General features: G+C 38.9%; 1 protein-coding gene across 1 annotated transcript in view; it reads right to left on the bottom strand.

The window, feature by feature from the left end:
• LOC124159038 (T-box transcription factor TBX20-like) overlaps positions 1–22,479 on the bottom strand; it is a 123,245-nt gene that overhangs the window by 41,704 nt on the left and 59,062 nt on the right. Inside the window, exons 4-5 of the mRNA XM_046534528.1 lie at positions 12,276–12,624; positions 337–594 (exon numbers count right to left, since the gene is read on the bottom strand). Coding sequence (XP_046390484.1) covers positions 337–594; positions 12,276–12,624 — 607 coding nt within the window. The remainder of the gene's footprint in view (positions 1–336; positions 595–12,275; positions 12,625–22,479) is intronic.

The following is a 22,479-nucleotide window of genomic DNA, read 5'->3' as shown; positions in this document are numbered from 1 at the left end:
CCGTACCTCCGACTCATTTTTGAAGGGATTTGGACCCCTATAGACCATCTCACCCGCACGATACGGCCTTGTAGACATTCCTTTAAGGCCGTTTTACACGGTACACTGAATTGCGCAATCTGACGTACGTGCGAAGGCGCGATCAAAATTGCGTCGTGTAAAGTGGTGAATTGCTAGAACACATGCGAGGATGCGTGGATGCGAGACGGCAAAATAGCCCCTGTTCTAATTTCGTTCATGCAATTCCACTCCATTTTAGAAATTAATGCAGCTCTAACCTGCGCAATTCCGTGCCCCGTGTGAAACGGCCTTTAACACTCTGATTCATTTTCCTACCTGTTGGTTCTGGTATGCGGTGACGGTGGTGAACGTCGTCTCCGGGAATGAGAAGACGGAGTGTCGTCTCCGGATGCGCCTCAGCCGCTTGGGGTGCACCGGGGGGCGTTGCCTCCTCTCTCCTCCCTCCCCCGACTCACCTCGCCCCTCCTCCGACTCCAGCGCCTCCAGCGCTTGCACCTCCGCGGGGGTCTCTAAATCTTCCGTCCGCAGCACGTGCACCCTTGGGATGTATTTGTGCATGGAATGCAGCGACACCTGGGGAATTATGACGGAAATGCTATGAGCCTATTTCCCAGGAATAATCATGTGATGAATTTTAGCATCATTTTTTGTCCCCCATTAGTGACGGAAAAGTCTTCGGTTTCGATTAAAATCGAAAATAGAATTTTAATGGTCAAAGATAGAGGAAATCGATATCGAGCCAAGAACTTAGAGTTTCGATCGAATTTTGCTTTTTTAACTCCGATCTTGACCATATCGTTTGATTTCAGCGGCGTAACGGCCTATGATAACGTAATCCTTCCCGTGTGCACTACTTTCCCATGAGGTTGGTAAAATTGTCATAATTTTTTATTGATAATTATTGGGCCCCCATTAGTGATGGAAAAGTCGGTTTGGTTTAAAATCGAAAATAGAGTTTTGATGGTGAAAGAGAGAGGAAATCGAAATCGAGCCTTGAACTTAAGAGTTTAGATCAAAGCTCGCTTTTTTAACTTCGATTTTGATAATTCGTTTGATTTCAGCAGCGTCAACAGCCCTATGATAACGTCATCCGTCCCGTGTGAATTACTCTCCTCTAAGGTCGATAAAATAAGAAAGGAATGCCCTCGATCACCCACAAAATATCTCAATCAGTTAATCTTTTTTAAAGATATTAGTGAATCCGAATGGTTCCATGCGGTATTCCCTAAACTTTAATGAGCGTGCAAATGTAAATTTTTACTACTAATAATTCCGGAATGTATTCTACTACGAGATTTTTTCTGTTACTAAAATGTGTATTTTGAGTGTTTTTCGAATTAATAATGAAACAAGTTTTTGCAAGAGTTATTTTTAAAAACCGTCTATTTTTTCGATTGATCGATCTTTTGGTTCAAATTTCGATTCGATTGTTGAAAATCCCACCTTTCCATTTCGATTAAAAATTGATTGCTCGTAAACTCTATTTCGACCGACATTTCTCCATTACTATCCCCCATCTTCGTCTTGATATTTGGTACCATTTTATTATTTCCCAACTCCCTCGCTCCTCAGGGAAGGGTTTTACGTCGATTTTTATTGAAGGAAAGATTTAAAGGGACATAATTTTATAGCACAAATAGTATCATTTTGATAAAAGATCGTAGGCTTTCCCGGCGAATACAATTGACGAAATCTTCTCCAGTATGGCACCGGGCAAGACTGTTTAGGGAAAACGTTTTGATGAGAAACACCCTCATCATCATCAGGGCTGAGATTGACTGCCTAGTTTGGTCCACGACGGGTTTTTACACGAAATATATATATTTAAAAAATATATTCCGGCATTAAAACTCAGTGTGGACCAAATTCCGTGGCCTGTCTTCGCCTTAACCGATGCCAAACCCGAGAATATTTTATCAAGGTATTATTTTGTAAAATTAATTCAATAGGGAACAAGCCAATAGTTTTGTGTGAATTGTATTGACTTCTGTTTGTAATATTACAGGCATATCATTGGTGGAAGTTATACTTATTCTTTTCCGTCGCCTCTTCTAAAATTAAATATCCCCCACAGTATGTGCCCCCGTATAAAATTATTTTAACGCATGTTGGACTCCTGCATTAAAAGGGGAAAAATTGAATTTAGAAATGACACCAAATGGAATCCGGTGATATCAATTACCGTGTGTCTATAGTGTGTTGAGTTAATCTGCGTAACGCATTAGTAAGCCTGTTCAATTTCATATAAATTGAAGAATCAACAGAAAAAATTGCCACTTCGGAAGCGGGATACTTTTAGCAATGTTGGAGTTTGTTCCCTTTTCCAAGATTATTCAGTCCAACCCTCTTGTCGCCTTCCTCTAGTTTCTCTGTGCCTATTTCATTTGAGGTTCACCAGGAAAAAATGTGCCAACGAACCAATAAAATCCGTTGCTGTTTCTGCGTAAAACAGATTTCAAGTTATCCTATTTTTTGTAACTGGACTTTACGGGATCCAAAAATATCCACCAGGAAAAGAAATGTAAGCCCCGAAAAAAATGTGGATCTGGGAGATAAATTTGAAGAATGTTTACTCTCGAAATCAGTATCTTCTATTTGTGAATTGGTTTGACAAACTCCGCAAGGCTTTTTTATCTCCAATGTTAAATAAGATAGCCATCATCCATCACATGTGGTGAGTTCTCGCTTCTCATCGTGTTACACCCTACCCTTTGATGATGGGAACTCCTACTGTGAGCAAAGAATTCGATTATATTATTAGAAAAAACACTTCAATAAGCTATGTATCCAATAGAGGTAGAGTTTATATAATACGTCATCACAATATAGGAATAACTTTTACTCCCGTAAAGTGTAAGTCTGGTGGAAGTTAGCAAAGAAAACATCAAATCACTCTAATGAGTTGAATTTTCAATGACCCAGCGTCTGCAGCAGAATTTAGAGATAGCCTTACGCTTCAAAGCATAGTTACATTGTCAGGTCAGTCAGTCATCAAACCTATAGGAAGATTAACTATGCTATGAAACCCGGGTAGTGCTTCATCAAATATATAAGTGAACCTAACGAAGTTTATTCTTTCGTTCTCTATAATGAAAAGGTTTCACACGGTCAAGCCTAAAGTCAACGGTTATAGCCTTACGTATTTAGAGATATGAAATATGGAAGGGTATTTGACTGGATTCGATCTAATGCGGCGATATTTTTGGCTTTCGACGCGTTGAGTAGATTAGCAGGTACTGCAAGAAAACCTAGAAGATTGAGCTAAGATACGCAGTATCCCATTTCTTAGACACATAGACCTGCGGTTTTATCATGCGTGATATTGACCTCAGAATCCGTAAAAAAAACTCTTCAAATCGTGCAGATAACTTTCCTTGTCCCCAATATCTAATTGATTCCATTGCAAAAAAATCTAAATTCATTCTCAAAGGATAAGAGGGCTTCATACATTTCTTTAGAGATTCTCTCTATTTGGAAAAAGCCGCCCTCTCGGAAGAACTTGTCGACTAACATATTTCGATTTTCTTCAAAATATCGCTCTTGAAACTTCGCAGTGTTTTCTTCCATTCGTCAGACCTTAAAGGCAATCGCTGACGTCACAGGGGAAAGAGATATCCTTCTTACGACTGGCTTGCATCACACTCATTAGAATGAACAAAAATTAACCTTCGGATTGAAAACTGAGCGAGCGATCCGCATAGCCTTTAGGGGGACCCTCACCTAATACTTACTCTCGTAGTAAAATTAAGGTCGTGGAAGGTTTACCGTCTTCGTCGATCCTCAAATTTGATCGAGTTATATATACCCGTGGATGGTCCAGCTACCGGTAAGTATATATACCACCTCTTCAGCCGCGATGATTGTACGCAAAGGGCGTACGCGGGACAATTTTGACATTACAAGTGTAAAAGGCCCATATTCTTTGTCCTGTATCTCATTAATCCTTCTTAGCTTTTATTAAATGAGCAAAAAATAACTAAAAAGCCCGCAAATCCACTTCTTTCAGGCAGAGAGCCAAGGGATTATTCGATCTCAACCCCAAATATGCCTCTACTTCAAACGTAATCCAAAGATCATAAGGCCGGCTCAATTTCGAGTACAGGATTATCTTCAGTATACATTGCCTTGATAGTTATCGTTACACGCAGTGCGACATCTGTCGTTTACTTTTCGTTCCAATTTGGTGCCGATGGAATAAGAGCGATAAGAATGACTAACCTCTCAACGCACAAATCAGTCCGTTTCCTCTCGATATTTATCATTTTTTTAAAATTAGGTAAGCCAAAAAATTAAACTTCAAAAAAGGTATCCTAATCCTTTAAGATTTCCTAACATTATCGCTGTCTTTCACAAGTCATTTACGATGACATATCAACAGATTCACAAATTAGATACGGTATAGGTAATCATTGCCTAGATTTGCTTAAAGCGTTACTGAGAAAAAAAGGTGGATACATCTACTTAATGGCCTCTTACATTTGATTACATATGATATGAGTGATCCAGTGCAACGTAATGATTATTTCTACTTTTAAATCGAGCTTATGGTAATGAATATAATCGGAGGATCAAAATTAGCCTTCTTAAATCCACACTGATTGCCTAGATCTATCGATGCAGTTAGCGAGTCTATTATATCTGTGTAATTTCATACAGCTCAACAATCCCAGCTAATTTCATACATCTCATTTCATCAACGATTAAGGTGGGTTTACATCAAGCATTATTGGAATGAACCCCGTCATTCCCGCTTTGCTTATTAAACTTGCCTCTTCAATTCCCAATAAGGCCTATTCCCTTTCAGTCTATTCAGGTTGGAGAAAAATTGTGTAACGAAATTTTATCCCTGGATAGCTGATGTCAATAGGAACAAAAATGTCTAATGGTGCTTCGGCCAGAACGAAACCCTTTTTAAATTGCAGAAACTTTGCACCAAGCTTGCCGATTGGCCACGAGTTTGCCCTGTTGCCGGAGGCTCTGGTGACTCATGAACTCTAATTGGCATGCGCTACTCCATGGAGGAGGTCCGATTTCATCCAATAGAAGGCTGACTTCTGCTGCCACTTCGGTTGCATTTTAATCTGTTTTGAAAAATATCCGCGGCGCGGTGATCAGTTCAATGCGATCCACTTTTTTCCAATATTTTAAAAAATTTGGTTTTAAATTCTGAGGAATGGCATTGAAAAGTTATGAATTTGATAAATTTCATCATCATGTATATAACTTTCGGTTAATACCCATAATTATACCTTATTTCCCCGTGAAACTCGGATTATTTTTCCATCGGTGACAAGATTGGCGACTTTTGTCAACCCATTTAAATGCGCGGTGGGTGAAAACACATTTAGAGGCCGACTCGAGGATTCACTTTTGTAATATTCGTGGCGCTACCACTGTGCTAGCGAGCTGCCTCCGATATACAGCGATCTCCGGCAGGCAAAGCTCAGAGCATCCGGCAACAGGGCAAACTCGCGAGCAATCGGAACGCTTAGCGCAAAGTTTCTGTAGTTTAAGAAAGATGCGTTTTCTGCCTAAGCACCATTGGCAATTTTGGTTCATACTGGAATCAGCTATCCTGGGTTAATATTTTGTGACACAATTTTTCTCACAACTGCATACTGCTCCCATTCTCTTTCTCCCGCTTCATCGCTCACCTAGCAGTCTTCCTTGTAACGCGGATCTTAATATCCACTTCCCACTCATCACTCGCTCCATTTGAACACTTTTATCTCTTTATCTCATCATGACAATTCATCTCCTCATCCATATTTTAACACTGTGCCGTCCCTTTTCATCTCCGTCCTCTTCACCTTCTCTTATCTCCCTCTTACCAACATCTCCAATGCTCCACTCTTTTCTCTTTTTCTTTTCTTAACGCCCTCAAGTCCGCACCGTATCCAGACATGACTCTTCACTTGCCTTTTCCTGAAGCCTTTTCCTTACGCAGCAATCATGTCATCAACTTTTTCCTAGACATTATCTCCTTTGCTTACGCAATTCTCTTCTCGATATCCGTTCTTCTTTGTCCATTATCTTGTAATGCGCTGCCCAAATAGTTGGGCTGCACCACTTTCTTTAGTTTTCGCCCATTTTATCCTCCCCACTTACTCACTTTCTGAGTGTCATTCACGCCAAAATTTACGAACGCAATTGTTTAATTCCCTTGAGAAGAAAGTTCCTTCCCCTTACCACCCTTCAGTTCAGTCCTCTTACCACCATTCTCCTATTGGCATGCTTCCCATAGCATAGTCATGTCTAGCGGAATCAAATTGCGAGGGGAAATGACCGTAGCATTTGTCGCTGCAAGTGGAACGGATCAGGATCGCTAAGCCAAGCGACTAAATAAATAGTCGTAACAGCAGTCTTTGGTGAATATAAAAAAATGGGAAATGTAAGCGAGCGAGTAATTGGCTATTTATTCATGTCCAATCATCCCCTTCCGACCCCTCCTCGCCACATCGCAAGCACACTAACGCAAGCATTTGACTTCCTCCTCCCCTCACTTCCATATACTACTTCCTTCCCTGCTACCAGTCCCTTACTCCACCTCGCCTGCTGGAATTTCTCCGCAGCGGAAGGGAAGCGGAGACCGGGAATGGGTGACCATGGTTATCCTCTGCGAGGAGAGAAATGGGGTGGTCGAAGGTGGTTGGGGGGCTTATGGGAAACGATAATCGGATGGGTGTGTAGCCGTTATTGGCGCTATTATATCGGCGCTCCCCAGGATGTAGGTTGGTAGGAGGAAATGATTCCCAGATGTCGGGCCGTGTGGTGGTGTTTATAACCCCTCCCACTCTTCTTTACTCCCTCTCCTCTCACAATAGAAATTGAGGTTCACTTGCTAGCTTACTACAGCTCAAGGGAACTGCATAGAGGAGGCCCAATTCCATCTCAAAGAAGGCTGATTTAAGCTGCCACCTCGGTCGCATTTTAATCTGTTTTCAATAATGTCCGCGGCGCGGTGACTCTTAATTACAATATTTTGCTGAATAATGTTTGTTATTGCGAGGAATAGCATTGAAAAGCAATGAATTTTATAGATCACATCATCATGAACATAAATTTCGGGGGTCTTGCCCCAGGAAATTTTATTAATAGTGAGTTTTAAAGTTTTTATCTTTTTTTTAGAAGAGTCATATGATCAACATTAGAGCCCTGAAAACTCGACTCTCGATTACTGGACAGTCCGGGGAAAATCGACAAGCCTGACACATTTTTTCTTCACCCCATAACGAATTTTCGAGGGAATTCGGGCACCCTCAGGTCCCATGGAGTCGGCGCCACTGGTCAGGGACACGAATGGCGACTTTTGTAATCCCGTTTTATTGCGCGGTGGGAGACAACACATCTTGTGGTAGACTTGAAGATCCTCTATTGTAATATTCGTGCTCTACCTATAGATTCTACGGTGCCAGACGAGATGTTGTGAAACATGTTGCGAGGATTAATCAAGAAAAGATTTTGCAATGCCCACTTAGACATTTAATTGAGGATATAAATTCTACCTTTTAAAAACCAGTGTACCTGTTGATGACGCAGTAGCGTTTAAACGCGTTGCACTTAATCAAAAGTCTATGTGGACATTGCAAATTTCTTTATTAGATACTGCTAATATATTTATTTTTTTATTTATCTTCACTGCCCCGTAAACAGCATATTTTTGACCTTTGACAACGAGGAATCAACTATCAAAAAAGAAGGACTTTCACAAGCGTCCGTGCCCTGGTGAGAGCAACTTACCCAGGCGGGACTCGAACCCGCGACCATAGGTCAGGCAGGCGAGGACTTTACCCCACCGCCATCGAGGCCGACGAATTAAACTAGCTACTCGTAAAAATAATTACTATAGCTACCCATAAATTAAAGGATCGAAGAGCAATAACGTAGGAAGATAGTGTCTCCGAGTATGTGTCTCTGGTCCAGGGCCACTGGTCACAGATAGTTCACAAAATGATATCTAGCACTGAAGAGGACGCATCAATCCCTTCCGTACGGTCTTGTTTTTTTCTTATTTCGCAACTAATTACTCGTTAGTTATTTATTTTACAATCGCGTCATTTCAGAGAACATGAGAGGACCATTACCGACATTTTCCTGTATCTCAAGTACAAAACATTTACTCACAAGAAGATACAGAGGTAAAATTTTCGCATTTAATAGGTAGGAAAATGTTGAAGAGGGTACATTCAAAATACCCATAAATTTTCAAGATTACTGCATAAGTTTGGAGCAAGTAATGCGTCAAAAAATGATCGGTTCAGGAGTGATGCACCGTCTTAATTCGTTGGAGGATCATCTAAATTGATATTTACTAACCTGTTGCTTCTTATGTTCAATAGAAGAAAAACATTGCAAATTCCTTCGCGCCGTAAAATAACTTTACTATTGGGACTATTCAAAGTCATTCAGCTTCAATATTCGGCTTATGAAACTAGATGATGATATTAAATTGACTATAGTGAATGCTTATAACATTTCTATTATATTCGATTTTATGACAAATAATGAAATTTTTCATTGTGATTAAGGGTCTTCATTTTTTTAATATGTCTCATTCCGTAAACCAGATTTAAAATGATTAGATGTTGCATTCAAACGTCTATCTATCATGTCTAAACATATTTATCTATAATTCATAACTTTTTAAATGTATGAATGGATATATGTATTCAATAGTTGTTTATAGACTATTCTTGTAAATTTTGTAAGTTATTGTTAATCGAGAGTAGGAGTTAAACCAAAGATGAATGACACTTAGTGAAAATTCTGTGGAAATTGGCTCACCCCTTGAAAATGGCGCTAAGTCGTTCAAATCGCTCAGGAGACGTATAAAAAGCTGTGAGGGAAGTACGAAGTTGTTTTGTTTTTCACCGTCAGAGTAAAAGCCGCGTAAATGAAATAGTTAATTTTCAGGTTTTTAGTCGGAATAGAAGCAGAATCATAGGAATTATATAGTTTTGCGTATGTACTTTCCCTTTCATATTTCCTCTCTGGTAGTGGCTTGGATACTCTAATAAACTAGTAAGAACCAAATTCAAGCCTCGAAACATCTCACTTGATGTAGATTGGGAAACGAAAACAAATTGCCAAATTTTTTACTAAGCTCATTCTAATTTGGCACGATCAACAAATCTGTTGCATACATTTTTATATGGCCACTTTGAAATCAGGTCCTTTAGTTTCACGTTGTTAATGCTGATCCAAAGTAGTTATCACAACGCGCCTTCGCTCTTTGAGTATGTTAATTGGCATTGGCAGGTATGAAAATTTGCATCATGTTTTCCTCCGGTCTAGTTTCTTGATACCTATGAGAGGAATACGTGTAATGTAGCATGCATAGCCATTTTCCCTTGTGCCATATTAGTAGGGATACTGAGAAGATGGCAACAGGGGCGGGTTCAGGATTTTTTCAGGGGGGGTCACAAATGCCTCACAAGATTCTGACAGGTTATCTCATATTTGAGATTAAAAACAACGTACAACAATTATTGTAAAAATATTCTCTTAATTTAAATATGAAAGTTATGAATACAAATTAAATGATTGAGGCTCCGTAATACATAAGATAAAATGAACGTAATGATAACCGTATTAAAATATTGTCTATTTTGAAGCGTCTGGGGGGTGGGGAGGGCTCGGGTGCCCGTTCCCCCCCCCCCCCCCCCCCCATAAATTCGCCCATGGATGCCATGCTGAACGGCTTCCTCGCTTTTCAACTTGCTTCATATAATTTGCCAAGGCTCTGAATTAATACAATTTTGCATGATTTCTACTATAGATATCTCCTGCTGCACTAATTGCATCACCCTTCCTGACGTAACAGCGCGAAGAAATAACAATGAAGCACGAGGGGCTGGCTCTGACAACTGCGTGATTGAGTTGGCCTTAATCTCCGGGAGGTTTCCTCCATAGTTTCTTTCCGCAGCGTCTCAGGAAAGCGAGTAAAGTGAGGGACCGCCTGGTTCCCCGTTAGCGTCATCTGTTCCGCACCAACCGGGTTCAACCTTGACGAGGGAAGATGTTCTCAAAATTAAAAAAAAAAAAAAACTGAGACGGAAGGCTAAACGCTTAACCTCAAGTGGAAGCATCGGCTGGCCTGAGTATGGAATGAGCTCGTTGAGAGCTGTGAAATTTTTTCTGCTTTTGAATGGTTGTAATACATATGAACGGAAAACTGTGGAAGGGGAGAGTGTGTTGGATTTGTGAGCCAGAGGGGGAAAAGATCGTCGCCGATTGCAAGGCAAAGCTAATCATAGCCATTATAGAGTAGCTCGCGTGGCAGATGCCATGTGTCTTGTCTGCGTGCTGTCTTGAGATGTTTCTCGTGATCCATATAGATCAGCAGTGACACAGAGAAGGAAGGTATAACGTAAACGGGGAAAAAAACTAGAGAAAAGGTGGACAAAAAGAGATGATCTATGGAATAGCATTTCATCCGGGATAGTTTCAGGGTTAATTGTACGTTTGATTTATTTTCCCACTTTGGCAACTATTTTAATACAAGATTTTAATTTCGTTGATTGATATAACATCATTCTGCTCAATCTGAGAAATTGCACTCGGTGGTTTGACGTATAATTTAACATTAATTAAATAGATTCGATTATAAAATTAGGAATAATTCAAGTGTCCAATTTCAAGGTATTTTATCTATTTTAGGGTGAATAAATAAGTACAATATGTATATATTTTAATGAGTTGTTATAAAAATAAGGATGTAGCAAGTTGTCAGCGATCTGGAATAATTTATTTTAAAATACATCTTGAAAAACTGGTGCAAGTGAGAATTATAATGAAAGATATTTTGTCATAGAAATTGATTTTTTTTGAGACGGTCACTAAAATTAGTATATCTGACGTAGGAATGATGAATAATTGGCGTGAACCTCACAGAAAACATATACAAGAGGTCTCAAGGTGGCTGCACGTTAACCATAAGATGATTGTGAGGCAATCATTGGACCACCAACTTGTTGGACCACCAACTTCTGCTGTACGTACTGAGGAAGCTAAGCTTCCTAATCCCCTCAGAACATCTCAAGTCCATTTACTATGCTCTTTTCAACAGTCACTTGAGTTATGGGCTAGAGATCTGGGGTAATGCCCCAGCTACAAAACCTGTTTTTCAGTTACAGAAAAAAGCCATAAGAATAATAACTCATTCTCCCTCTACTGAACATAGTAGGCCATTATTCAGGAAACTGAACATACAGTCTACAGTCTGTTTGTATATAGAGTACTTGTACATACGAAAGACAATCCCGAGTCTTTCACAATTAGATCCGACATACATGACCACGACACTAGAAGAAAGAATCACCTATTTGCAGGTCAAATGAGACTAAATATAACACAAAATCCCTTCTCAAACATGGGTATTAAGCTCTTCAATCACTTACCTGCGTCTGCAAGAGGAAGCGACAGTACTAAATTTAAATCTGTTGTACACTCCTGGTTAGCATCTAAAGCACTGTACTCCGTAAATGAGTTTTTTACTCAGGATACGAAGCAGATATTGTTTTCTGAATAATCCTGTTCTTTATTTAAGTATGCAAACTGCAATTATATGTATGTAACACTGAACTGACGAGGTCAAGTGTAAATTATTTACTTAACGACCAATAAATCTATTATTATTATTCTTATTATTACCATGGGGAATTGAAAAAGTTAGCCAATAAAATACTTAAAAATAGATGTATAAAATTCTACAAACTTCCCTCTCTCCTCGAGTACCAAATGTTCGGAATGAAAATTTACAATCGAAATATACTCCATGAGAACAAGCACTGTTGTCATACTCAACCAGTCAGTCCCATCACATTATCTCAGCGATTGTCATTCCAATCATGTTCAGGCGCACAGAAGCTGAAAATCGCGCTAGTTTATATTTTTTCCGAATTATGGACATGCCTATAAACAAGGACGATATGCTAGAGTGCGCATTGGTTTATGCGCATGGGTAAAAGATTGAATTGCCAGAAACCTATACATCTCATGATTCTATCTGATGGGATGATTGGTTGATTACGATGATATTGTTTTTTTTTCATGGTGTATAATTCAATTTGTGATTATAATTCCAATAAATTTTATGCTTACGAAGAAAGGGAGTTTGAGTATTTCCCAAAACCATTCTAAAGTCGGGGTTTCATCATTGCTCTCAGATTTTGGTTCCAGTGCAGGCTACATTCGCACTATTTTACATATGTATATATTTCCTCGTAGAATAGTATTCACCCTCTATAACTGACCTGTCCACGCACCAGCGGCCTCCGGTTGTTGGTGAGCTTGAGTTTGTCAAAGGAGACGACCCCTTGAGCCATCCAAAGCTGGCCCGGCGCCGGTGAGTCTGGGTGCACGAAAAGGCGAGCCGTCCGGGAGGTAGTTGCCCCTGCGGTGGAGCCGGTCGCCGCGGCACTCGACGGCGCTGCCGGTGGGGCCGCGAGGCTTTCGGCGGCGGGAGTCCCCGATGAGGAGGAGTATTGGGGCACGGGGGAGTGGGAAGGTGGGCGATTATTCGAGGTAGACGGAGAGGGAGTGGTCCGCGTTTGGGAGGGCGAGGACGGAGGATCCCCTGGGCCAGCCACCATCCACTGCGAACTGCGAGGACGAAAAAAAACACATTTGAATTTAAAAGGATAAGCGGAGTTTTATTTGCTAGAGGAGAAATGTCCCTTGCAATATTGAAAGACCGACAAACACTTAACTTAGAGACTCCTTATTTCTTTACACGATACATATAAGTTCAAAGTTTTTTTTAGTTTGCAGCGACGTAAGAAAAGATTAAGAAGGGGGACCACGTACCTTGGCAAACCTTTTTCAATACCATATTCTGTATGGCATTCGGAATACGGAACTAGTCTCAGAACTGGTAGTGATTTCATTGAGTGGGCCCTAGTTTGGCTGTAATTAAATATTTTTCTCGAGATACTGTTAACGAGCGTTATATTGTTCCAAAATAAAATATACCGACATGATGGAGCCCTTGTACCCTGGTCCTCGCCGTAGGAGTTAACGATGCCAACCACTACACCAACTGACACGCATGTATAATGGACAGATACTTTGGAATAATTTAAGACATGTTACAAGTACCGCATGGAAAATAACTAATCACAGGCAAATTAAGGCCCATTAGATTATACCACCACCAGTTCCGAAATACGCTCGGTATTTCGAATGCCATAAAAAATATGGCAATGAAAAAGGCGAAGCAAGGTACGTGGTCTCCCCTTGTTAGTTAGACAAACTCACACAAACGCACGAGACAATTTTTTTTACAGCAACACAACGTCAGAGCCAGCATTTTGAGTATTCATTCAGAATTGGAATCCTAATACATATTGCTATTCTACAGCTCTCCTTTTCTCCATTTCCCCAGCATAGTTCCTTCAATTCCCTGATCTTAATCTTCCTAAAGTCTTTTGATAAATAAGACTACAAAAAAGGCTATTAAAACACAAAAACATCTCCTGTGCTACATTAATAAAATCGTCATCATCTACCATCATAACATCGTCATCAAAACATGTCTTCTTGAACTGTTCTCTTTTTTATTTAAACCATATCACTCCTAATATAAAAGTGGATTTGTTTTGATATTTTCACCCATCAAGGAGAAGTATTAAGGTATAAATTCAGCAGTGATTGTGTCTCGTTGATGTAAATAGGTTGAGCAAAGTGGTCCAGCCATACAATATCACGGGTGAAGAGATCCGCTGGACTCCACAAGAGATTACCAGTTTCATGACAACTATTGCCGTAAAAATTGGACATTAAGGTGATAGTTAGGCTGAAATCAATGGATTGAACATCCAATCTCCAGGTTATTGGCGTCATATTCCAATTCAGCACCGCGGATCATTCTTCTCGTTTCAATTCCCTATATTTTGATGTCGTGTTATGGATACTCTCCTTGCATTCAATAGTTTTGAAATGAATTTCAGTTGTAGATACCTAAAATATTTTATTTCACGCTGAGTTTTTTAAAACTTTTGTCCCTAATTTTAAGTGTGCTTCTGTCAGGTCTAGTGAACTTAAAACAAATGCAAGTGCGTTCAAGCTGCTCTCTGGGTAGAGATGTAAAGATAGCATGAGAACCGATAAAATAATTGTCCATGTTGCTGGAAATTACATCACAAATATGTCTCAAGGTACCTTTCCTTTTTTATTGTTAGTAGTTGAACACCCATCAGCTTTTTTTCTTGTTCTTAAAGGAATATAAATGAGAATCTTAAGATTTTTATCGATTGTATTCTTGCCTGTTTTCCTGGTTCTTTTTTTCTGCCACGAAAAAACTTGCTTGGACATTTTATGATGATAGGTTCAGCAGCATTGTCTATTTTTTCTAAAAAAAAACAATTCCCTTATTCTTTTCTCTTTTATCACTCTTAATTAAATTGAATCGTTTTACGGAAGATAAATTCTCACGGTTTTGTTCCGATAAGAATCTATTACCTACTGTGATTTGAATGTCACTTTTGAAACAAGATTATCTGCTTTCAATGAAATTATTTTCGGCCGATTGGCGCCAATCTTCTCGAAATCATTATAAAATGCTGAGATTTATCAAGTACTTGGAGGTAATGGTGACGAGATTCAATTTAATTTCCCCGCAGAGCTCAGATTCTTATCAATGAATGCGAGGTCCGCCTCCAAATCTAAAGGTTCGAGATTGGTGATTAGCGCTCAAATTTGTACGGATGACACCTCGTCCTTGGGTACATGTTCTAATGAAAAAGATAACGCAAGTGCCGAGTAATTGAAGTTGAAAGCAACATTTTTCTCCTCAATTATTACACGGTGATAAAATAGTTTAACATATTTTGAATGAGAAAAACAATGACTTTGACCTCAATTGCATGATTAAGACTAATATCATGTAATAATTACGAGACAGATGAGGGATATCGCAGAACGGAACTGCTAAACTAACATGAATGTCTCATCACCGCTCCTCCCCTTGTCATGAACGTGTTGATTAAACGATATCATACATGTGTATCCACTTTATTTGCACATCTTCCAATGGTTTTCTCTTTAAGAGGACTTGTGATTCATAATCTTTCCTGTCTTTACCTTTTTGGTTTTGTGGCAAAACATTCGTTGAAGAGTTATTGAAGTGTTACGTTTTCTATTCCCAGGACGTAGTTCGTTATTCATAAAATAATGACTAAGTGATCCATCTAATCTACGGCCAAATGTATGACGTTAGTCAAAAATTGTAGTTTCCGATCCGACTGGAATTAAAATATTTACTTTACTTAACCATTAGCGTAGTAGTCAATTACACGTTAGACCATCACTAAGATGCGCTCAGTGATTTTTAAAGTTAATTATTTTTGGGGGATGGAAAATATCATATAATCGTATTTAATAGTTGATATTGGAATGCCTAACACGGAAGTATTTCTTATTAACCTACTTCAACTGAAATATTTCTTCGGAACCTCTTTTTTTAATTGTAATCCTTCGCCTGTTTTGCTGCCGAGGTATACGTTTTATTCTTGATAATGAAAATTATTTGGTGATAAAACTAAATTTTCAGTCATCAGCCACATAAAATTTTCCTATGTATCTACTAAAATTGAAAAATTGATGAAATACTTGCAAGAAGAGAGGTAAAATATGTTGAAATATAGGAGGAAATTGTACAAGGCCTAATTAAAGAAGCGGATTCCAGCAGTCACAAATATTTCCCAGTTCAAATATTTGTCTGGATCCATTACGTTACTAAAATGGTCCAGTTTCCTCAAAGGATTAAACTCTTTTAGTTAGCGTGGATTTTTAAGTGGTGGGAGAATGAGGATCGGTGACTTATAGCTATAAACGTTTCATTTCGGATCATAGATTCATCGCGAGTTTTTGTTTCTTTCTGTGAGATTCATGTTGATTCTGTTCCGAGAATATCAATTAATCTCAATTATGGTCTCCGTGTAATACTCAGTTTAACATTTGTGATCTTTCCTTATTTCTCTTAGCCCGCATCTATGCCTCGTTGGCTTCTCTGTAATTATTTTCCCTAGATTGAGTTAATTATTTTAATAAGTCACTCGTAGAACTTCGAAATTGGGCCCTTTTATGTGAACCAAATTGAGAGAAATTTTAACTTATATCTTTTAGAAAAGTTGAGGAATTCTGGAAGAGAAATTTTTTATGTTATTAATCTCGATTCACGTGGTGAAGTCAATATGTCTACTGCGCAATACTAAGAAACCACCTGAGAAAATGGAGGATTTTTTCGTGAGATTCTGAGTATGCGATATTTTTTAACTCAAGTACCTGCAACGTTTTGGCTCCTAATATCTGAAACATAAAATAACTGACAAATCTCCGACCGTGAATACTCTCTGACATCCACTTATCCCATTCTTGTAACCTTGCTTTAGAGGCTGAGGACCTTCGTTTTTATGAGCCTTTTCTTCTCGTAATGCCAACCAGACGTGTATTCTGAGACTAACTTTTCAAGTTGCCTCCATAATATCCTATTTAAGCGTGCATCATCTCACAAGAAACATCTCGTATGAAATGAAAAATTCGTACACACCATCACTTATAACTGCGCCAGCTTATAATTCAACTTCCTAATGGGAAGTAAATTAGATTCTTGCCACAAAAGTGATGAAAAAGTCATCTAATTTACAAATAAATGAAGAGATAAAAATATTATTCATGTAAAGAATAATATATCTAAAAACGTCTAATCGTTAGATGTAAATTTTGCGATTGAGCTCTGTGTTTTTTATTAATTAATTTTATCAAAAATCGCGAAAATATTGAACAAAATCGTAAATAAAAACCTTTTACCGTAGTCATAGAACTGAGCACTAAAAACGATATGGAGAAATTCATTCATCATTGAGGCGGTATTTAAGTGAGCGTACTTAGGCTTTTTTCTCATGGAATTGCCTTGCATAGAAAAAGTTTTAAAGTTTCACCATTGAAGGAAAATTGAAAAATGACAGACAAGCACTCTTAAGTCACAACCAGGTAGAAGCAAAGTGGATTTAAAACTTATTGTGCGCCACTCACAAAAGCTTCATATTCAAAATGCAGAGGAAAGTCTTTTGACGTCGATTCGTGCTATTAAATGTGAAATTTTCCTCAGGTACCAGTCCATACATCTTGAAAGTTTCGTGACGGCAGCGCAAATTTTAATCAAGTAATTCCATAACAAAAAAGGCCGCTCCAGCGAGAGTGACGCTTCCTTTTAACACTTACCGTGCTGATCTTAGTACTGTATATCCGTACCCCAGTGCAGGCATTTTACATTACTTTTGTGTCATTTCTTAACAAATAACCTTTGATACGAGAAATAAGATTTGGTATCATTTTAAAGAGTGAATTTTGCTTTTGTTTTTTTTTCATTTGTTTATTTAGAGGTTGAACACTTTGTTAAAAAACAAAGGAAAATGACGAATTTCAAAAGACGGATGGAGTAATATTACGCCCGTAGCAAAATCGAACCTTTTTACGTGGCGTAATATTTTAATTACTTCTGTGCTATTTCTTAACAGTCAACCTTAGATGCGAGAAATGCGCAATTAGATTCATTATAAAGAATGAATTTGACTTTTGTTTTTTTGTTCAATTTTTTGTTTAGAGTTTAGTACCACTTTGTTAAAAAAATGGCTAACTATAATTTTTCAAAAAAGACGGATGGGGTAATATCACACTCGTAGCAAAAGGATTTCGCGTGGCGTAATATTATGCCCATAGCAAGCCAAGTGTTAAGGACTATTTTTCCACAACTAGTCATATTCATCCCAGTGCACTATTTCCGCTCCTCTCCGGAAGCTAGTGCGGTTGCCGCGTCACCCACCTACTATGCTCATGCCTTGGGTGATGGGCACACTGGGGAGTTGGGGAAGTGGAGTTGGGGGATGAGGAAAGTCTCTCAGCGAAGGTGTGTAGGGAGGGAAGTCGGGTAGGAGCGAGGCGAAGGCGGTTGAGTTAGTGGAAGGGTAATAAAAGTGTTCCGGGATGGGTTTCGGGTTTGGTGGTTGCCAGAGAGAAACGTAACTCTTTCACTCCTTCCGTTGCATTAAATACTGCTCTGTCGTAGAGTGGAGGTGAGGCGATAGGGGAAGTGGCAGGAGCCGTGTGCATATGTGCTGCGCTACTTTTCCCTCGCCCCCTCCTCTTCTCCTACTTAGTTTTCCGACAAAAAGCATGCTTTGCCTTCATGTTCTTAACTCTTTCATGGATTAGTACACGGAGCAACATGTTCTCTAACCGAATGTGTCTAAATTGTAGTTTTCTTAGAATTAAGGATGAGTCGATTCCAAACGTCGATTTTCGATTCCATCGATTCTCGGTCACAGAATTGGAGAAGTCGATTTCGATTCCATCGATTCCAGGGAGATAAATATTTTGAAAATAGACCATAAGCTTGGGGCATAATGCTAAGGTATAGAAGTAATTGAAATTTTAAGTAAAAGGCTTGTACCTGATTCATATAAAAATATTACTTCATCGTTTCTTCCAATTAATTATTTTAATTATTTCAAAGACGATTCGTTTTCTAAGCCAAATCTGTATGAAATACCAAACCTAATTAATATACAGGGTAGAGAAAAATTGCGTCAAAAATTTTAACCCTGGATAGCTGATGCCAGTAGGAACCAATAATTAATTACTGACGATGTATAGGCTGATAACGAGCCATTTTTAGACCACAACATCTTTGAGCAAAGTACTCCAATTGCCCGCGAGTTTGCTCTGTTGCCGGATGCTTTTCATTCATCGCGATCTCAAGGTGCGTTTACACTACCTATGTAACATGTTATATAAAACAAGTTAGATGCGGGAAACCAAAAACTTGTTGTATAACACGAACGTTTATTTTTAAACACAATGTTACATGTAACAAGTTACAAGGATTTGTATATCTCTCGTAAAACATGTTATATGTAACTTGTTTTATATAAAATGTTACACAGTGTAAATAAACATTGGCAGGCAAAGCATTTGAAGTAGGTAATGAGTTGTCCAAAGCAGTGGTTAACAGGGAAAACTCATGGCCAATAGCAGCGCTTGGCTCAAAGTTTCTGTAGTTTAAAATGGTACGTTTTCGAAATAAACATCATCATTAATTTTGATACCTAATGGCATCAGCTATCCAGGGTTCAAATTTCGTAACACAATTTTTCTCTTCCCTGTAAGAGCGTGAAAAAAATGTTTCTCGATTTTTTTCAAGTAGAAGTTTCGAAAAGACCAATTTGTAATCCCTCTATATCGCCCAAGTGTGTGATCTTGTGCATGCATTAGGGGCGGTGCGATGAGGCGTTGGGACGACCTATGACCGGGAAAACAAGCAATATGGGTCACTTTTATGGTTGGACGTGAGTTGACTGATTGTAATGGCCCACGCGAGAGATATGCACGTAGGTTGGGAGAATTGACACTTGCCCGTCCTGCCTACAAGTCCACGTCACGTGTTATCTTGTATAAAAGCGTTTAATTTTAAATTTGTCGGATAAGGTTAAGGTATAAGTGAATGTCAAAATTGAAAATATTTTTATTTAAAATTTACAACTGTTTTTTCATCTACCTCCACATACAATAAATAGGAGCAGTTTTTCGTCCACTGGAACTAATACGACGGAACAGGCACCGAGGTGCCTGTTCCGTCTCGAGTTGTTGTGCGCGGAGTGATTCAATTTCTTCATGCCCGTGGTTTCAAATCGGTTGAAATTCATTAACAGCTTCTTTCTGTGTATGGAGAGGGTGTAATGAGTGAATCAATGGTGAGGAGATGGGTTCGTGAATTTAAGGCGGGAAGACATTCACTTGAGGACGAAAGTGGAAGAGGCAGACCCTCAGTTGTCACGGACCAACTTGTGGCAAAAGTCGACAGTGCTGTACGCGGAGATCGCCGTTCCACTGTGGACGAATTTCATGAGTGTTTCCCTGAGATCTCACGATCCTTTATTCATGAGATTGTCTCAGATAAACTCGATTTTCGAAAAGTTTGCGCCCGATGGGTTCCGAAAGAGCTGACGCCCGAACACAAGTCACAACGAGAGGCTGCAGCTCGTGAATTTTTGGGCTGCTACAGAATGGAAGGGGATCCTTTTCTCAAGTCCATAGTCACTGGAGATGAAACCTGGGTATCACACTATACCCCAGAGAACAAAAGACAATCCATACAGTGGAAACACACCACCTCCCCAAGTGCGAAAAAATTCAAAGTTGTCAAGTCCACCAGGAAGATCATGACCTCTGTTTTCTGAGACCAAAAACGGATACTCCTGATTTATTTCTTGCCTCAAGGAGAAACAATTAACGCCTCCCGGTATTGTGAGACTCTGAAGAAGCTTCGTCGAGCAATCCAAAACAAGAGAAGAGGAATGCTGACCTCTGGTGTGTGCCTTCTCCACGACAACGCAAGGCCTCACGTCGCTCGATCCACTACGGAACTTTTGGATCAGTTCGGTTGGGATGTTCTGACCCATTCACCTTACAGTCCCGACTTGGCCCCTTCAGACTTTCATCTGTTCACCAAAATGAAGGAGGGATTAGCCGGAGAACGTTTCACAAGTGACGAGGAAGTGAAAGAAGCAGTCACCAACTGGACCAAGGTGGTGGCGGGAAGCTTCTATGAGGAGGGGATTTCAAAGCTGATTTCTCCGTATACGAAGTGTATCGAGGTCTTTGGAGATTATGTGGAAAAATAATGCATATTGTCAAAAACGTTTCCTGCAAGTTTGAATTTTTTTCAATAAAAACTCGATTTAAAAAAGAAAAACGGAACTTATTTTCCGGATGACCCTCGTATATCCCCTCAACAACGTCATAAATTCATGGATATCTTTTTTTGATGCATTTTCTCCCCACTGTGTCGTTGTACTTATTTCATGTCGTATTCCATGTTTCACGCGGTGAATGTGGTAACACTAGTAAAATTCCCGTTGTTGTAGAGGCACATATGTTAGACAGAGAATTAGAAGATAATAATAAGGTTTATGCTGAATGATAAGTTAGCGTATCTCCGCGTATTGATGTGGAAATTACTGGAAAGCGATTGATTTGTGAGGGAGATGTACGAAAAAATGGTGGTGGATTCCTTTTCTTTGAAAGATCAAGGGATTGAAAATTTTAATAATACAATAATTACAAATACCAATTTGCAATTTTATGAAGTAGCGATGCATGATTGATGGAATTTGAATCTAGATCAGCAGATTCGTGTCTCTGATAGTCCATATTTTTCAGATTTCTATTCCAACAACTTTTTATTTGAACTGGAATGGAGCATCACATTGATGTGCGTCTGAATCCGCATCTGCCGCTGGAATACAGAGATATTTCCCTGTGCTACTGCTATCATATTCCTATTTTCATAATATGGACAATGTTTTATCTCCTTGTACATTTTGGACTATACCATTTCGCTCCCTTCCGTTTGTTAAATATAAGCTAAATCCTTAGTATTTTAATGATGATTTTGTGCTGTCTTAAATATATTTGGTTCCTGCGATGGAAAGGCATATTTCACATAATGAAAGCACATGTCTATTTCCACTCTTCTTTATTTCTACCTACCTACGTTTCGGCAAATAATGTCATTTTCAGTATGTTAAATATCAAAGATTTCCACCGAATTACACCGGTAATTGTACCTTTAATCCAAAGGCGTATTCCTTCTGAGAAAGGTTAGTTTGTTTACCTTTGTTGCTTTCTCAATATTTCTGCACAATACTGCTGGATGAGTTTGAGTTGTATTCCGGAAATTATTCTCGTTCATATCAAAAATGGAAGTAACGAAGAGGTCACACATGAGCCAAATATTTTTCTACAAGCTGGAGTAGAACTTGGAAATTTAATATAACGTGATATTGTAATATGTTTTGATTTTTCCAACGCTTAATTTCGAAGTTAATGCTGCTTCCTTTGTTGTGTTTCAATGTGGTTTGAAGTACTCTATTCGTGATACAGTTGAAATGATGTGACGAAAGGAAATACTGAGAGACTTAAACGCTAGTCATTGCCCAAACAAAGAGAGTCGTCGGAAAATTGGAAACAATCCCCGCACTTACGAAAAAGGGTCAACTGTGGACAAAAACGTTAAAGTATCACATGCAAGTATTTGTGTGAAAGCGTAAAATTAAAATTAGGAAATAAAAAAGAAAGCCAAATCTGGTTAAAATTAGCGATTATTTATGACCATATTTACTCCAATATTCTTCTTCAGTACAAAAATATGGTGACGATTAGAATTTCAACAGGATGAATAACAGTTTCTGTAGCAAGAATTTTTATGAATCGATTTCGTCATTGTGAAATCATTTTCTTCCTTCGGCAATAGGATTTTTTTGCACTAGCTACAATCCCTCACCTCAGATACTAGGAAATTATAGAAAATTTAGTGTTGAAATTAGAACAATTATTCCTGTTCGACAATAATCACGGCTGTTTTTCTGGTGCAAACCTTTATGTAAAAATACGCTTAAT

The sequence above is a fragment of the Ischnura elegans genome, chromosome 5, assembly GCF_921293095.1.
Source record: "Ischnura elegans chromosome 5, ioIscEleg1.1, whole genome shotgun sequence".
In the NCBI taxonomy this organism is placed as follows: domain Eukaryota; kingdom Metazoa; phylum Arthropoda; class Insecta; order Odonata; family Coenagrionidae; genus Ischnura; species Ischnura elegans.
The sequence above is the reverse complement of the archived record's forward strand: the minus strand, read 5'-3'. Positions and strand labels throughout refer to the sequence as shown.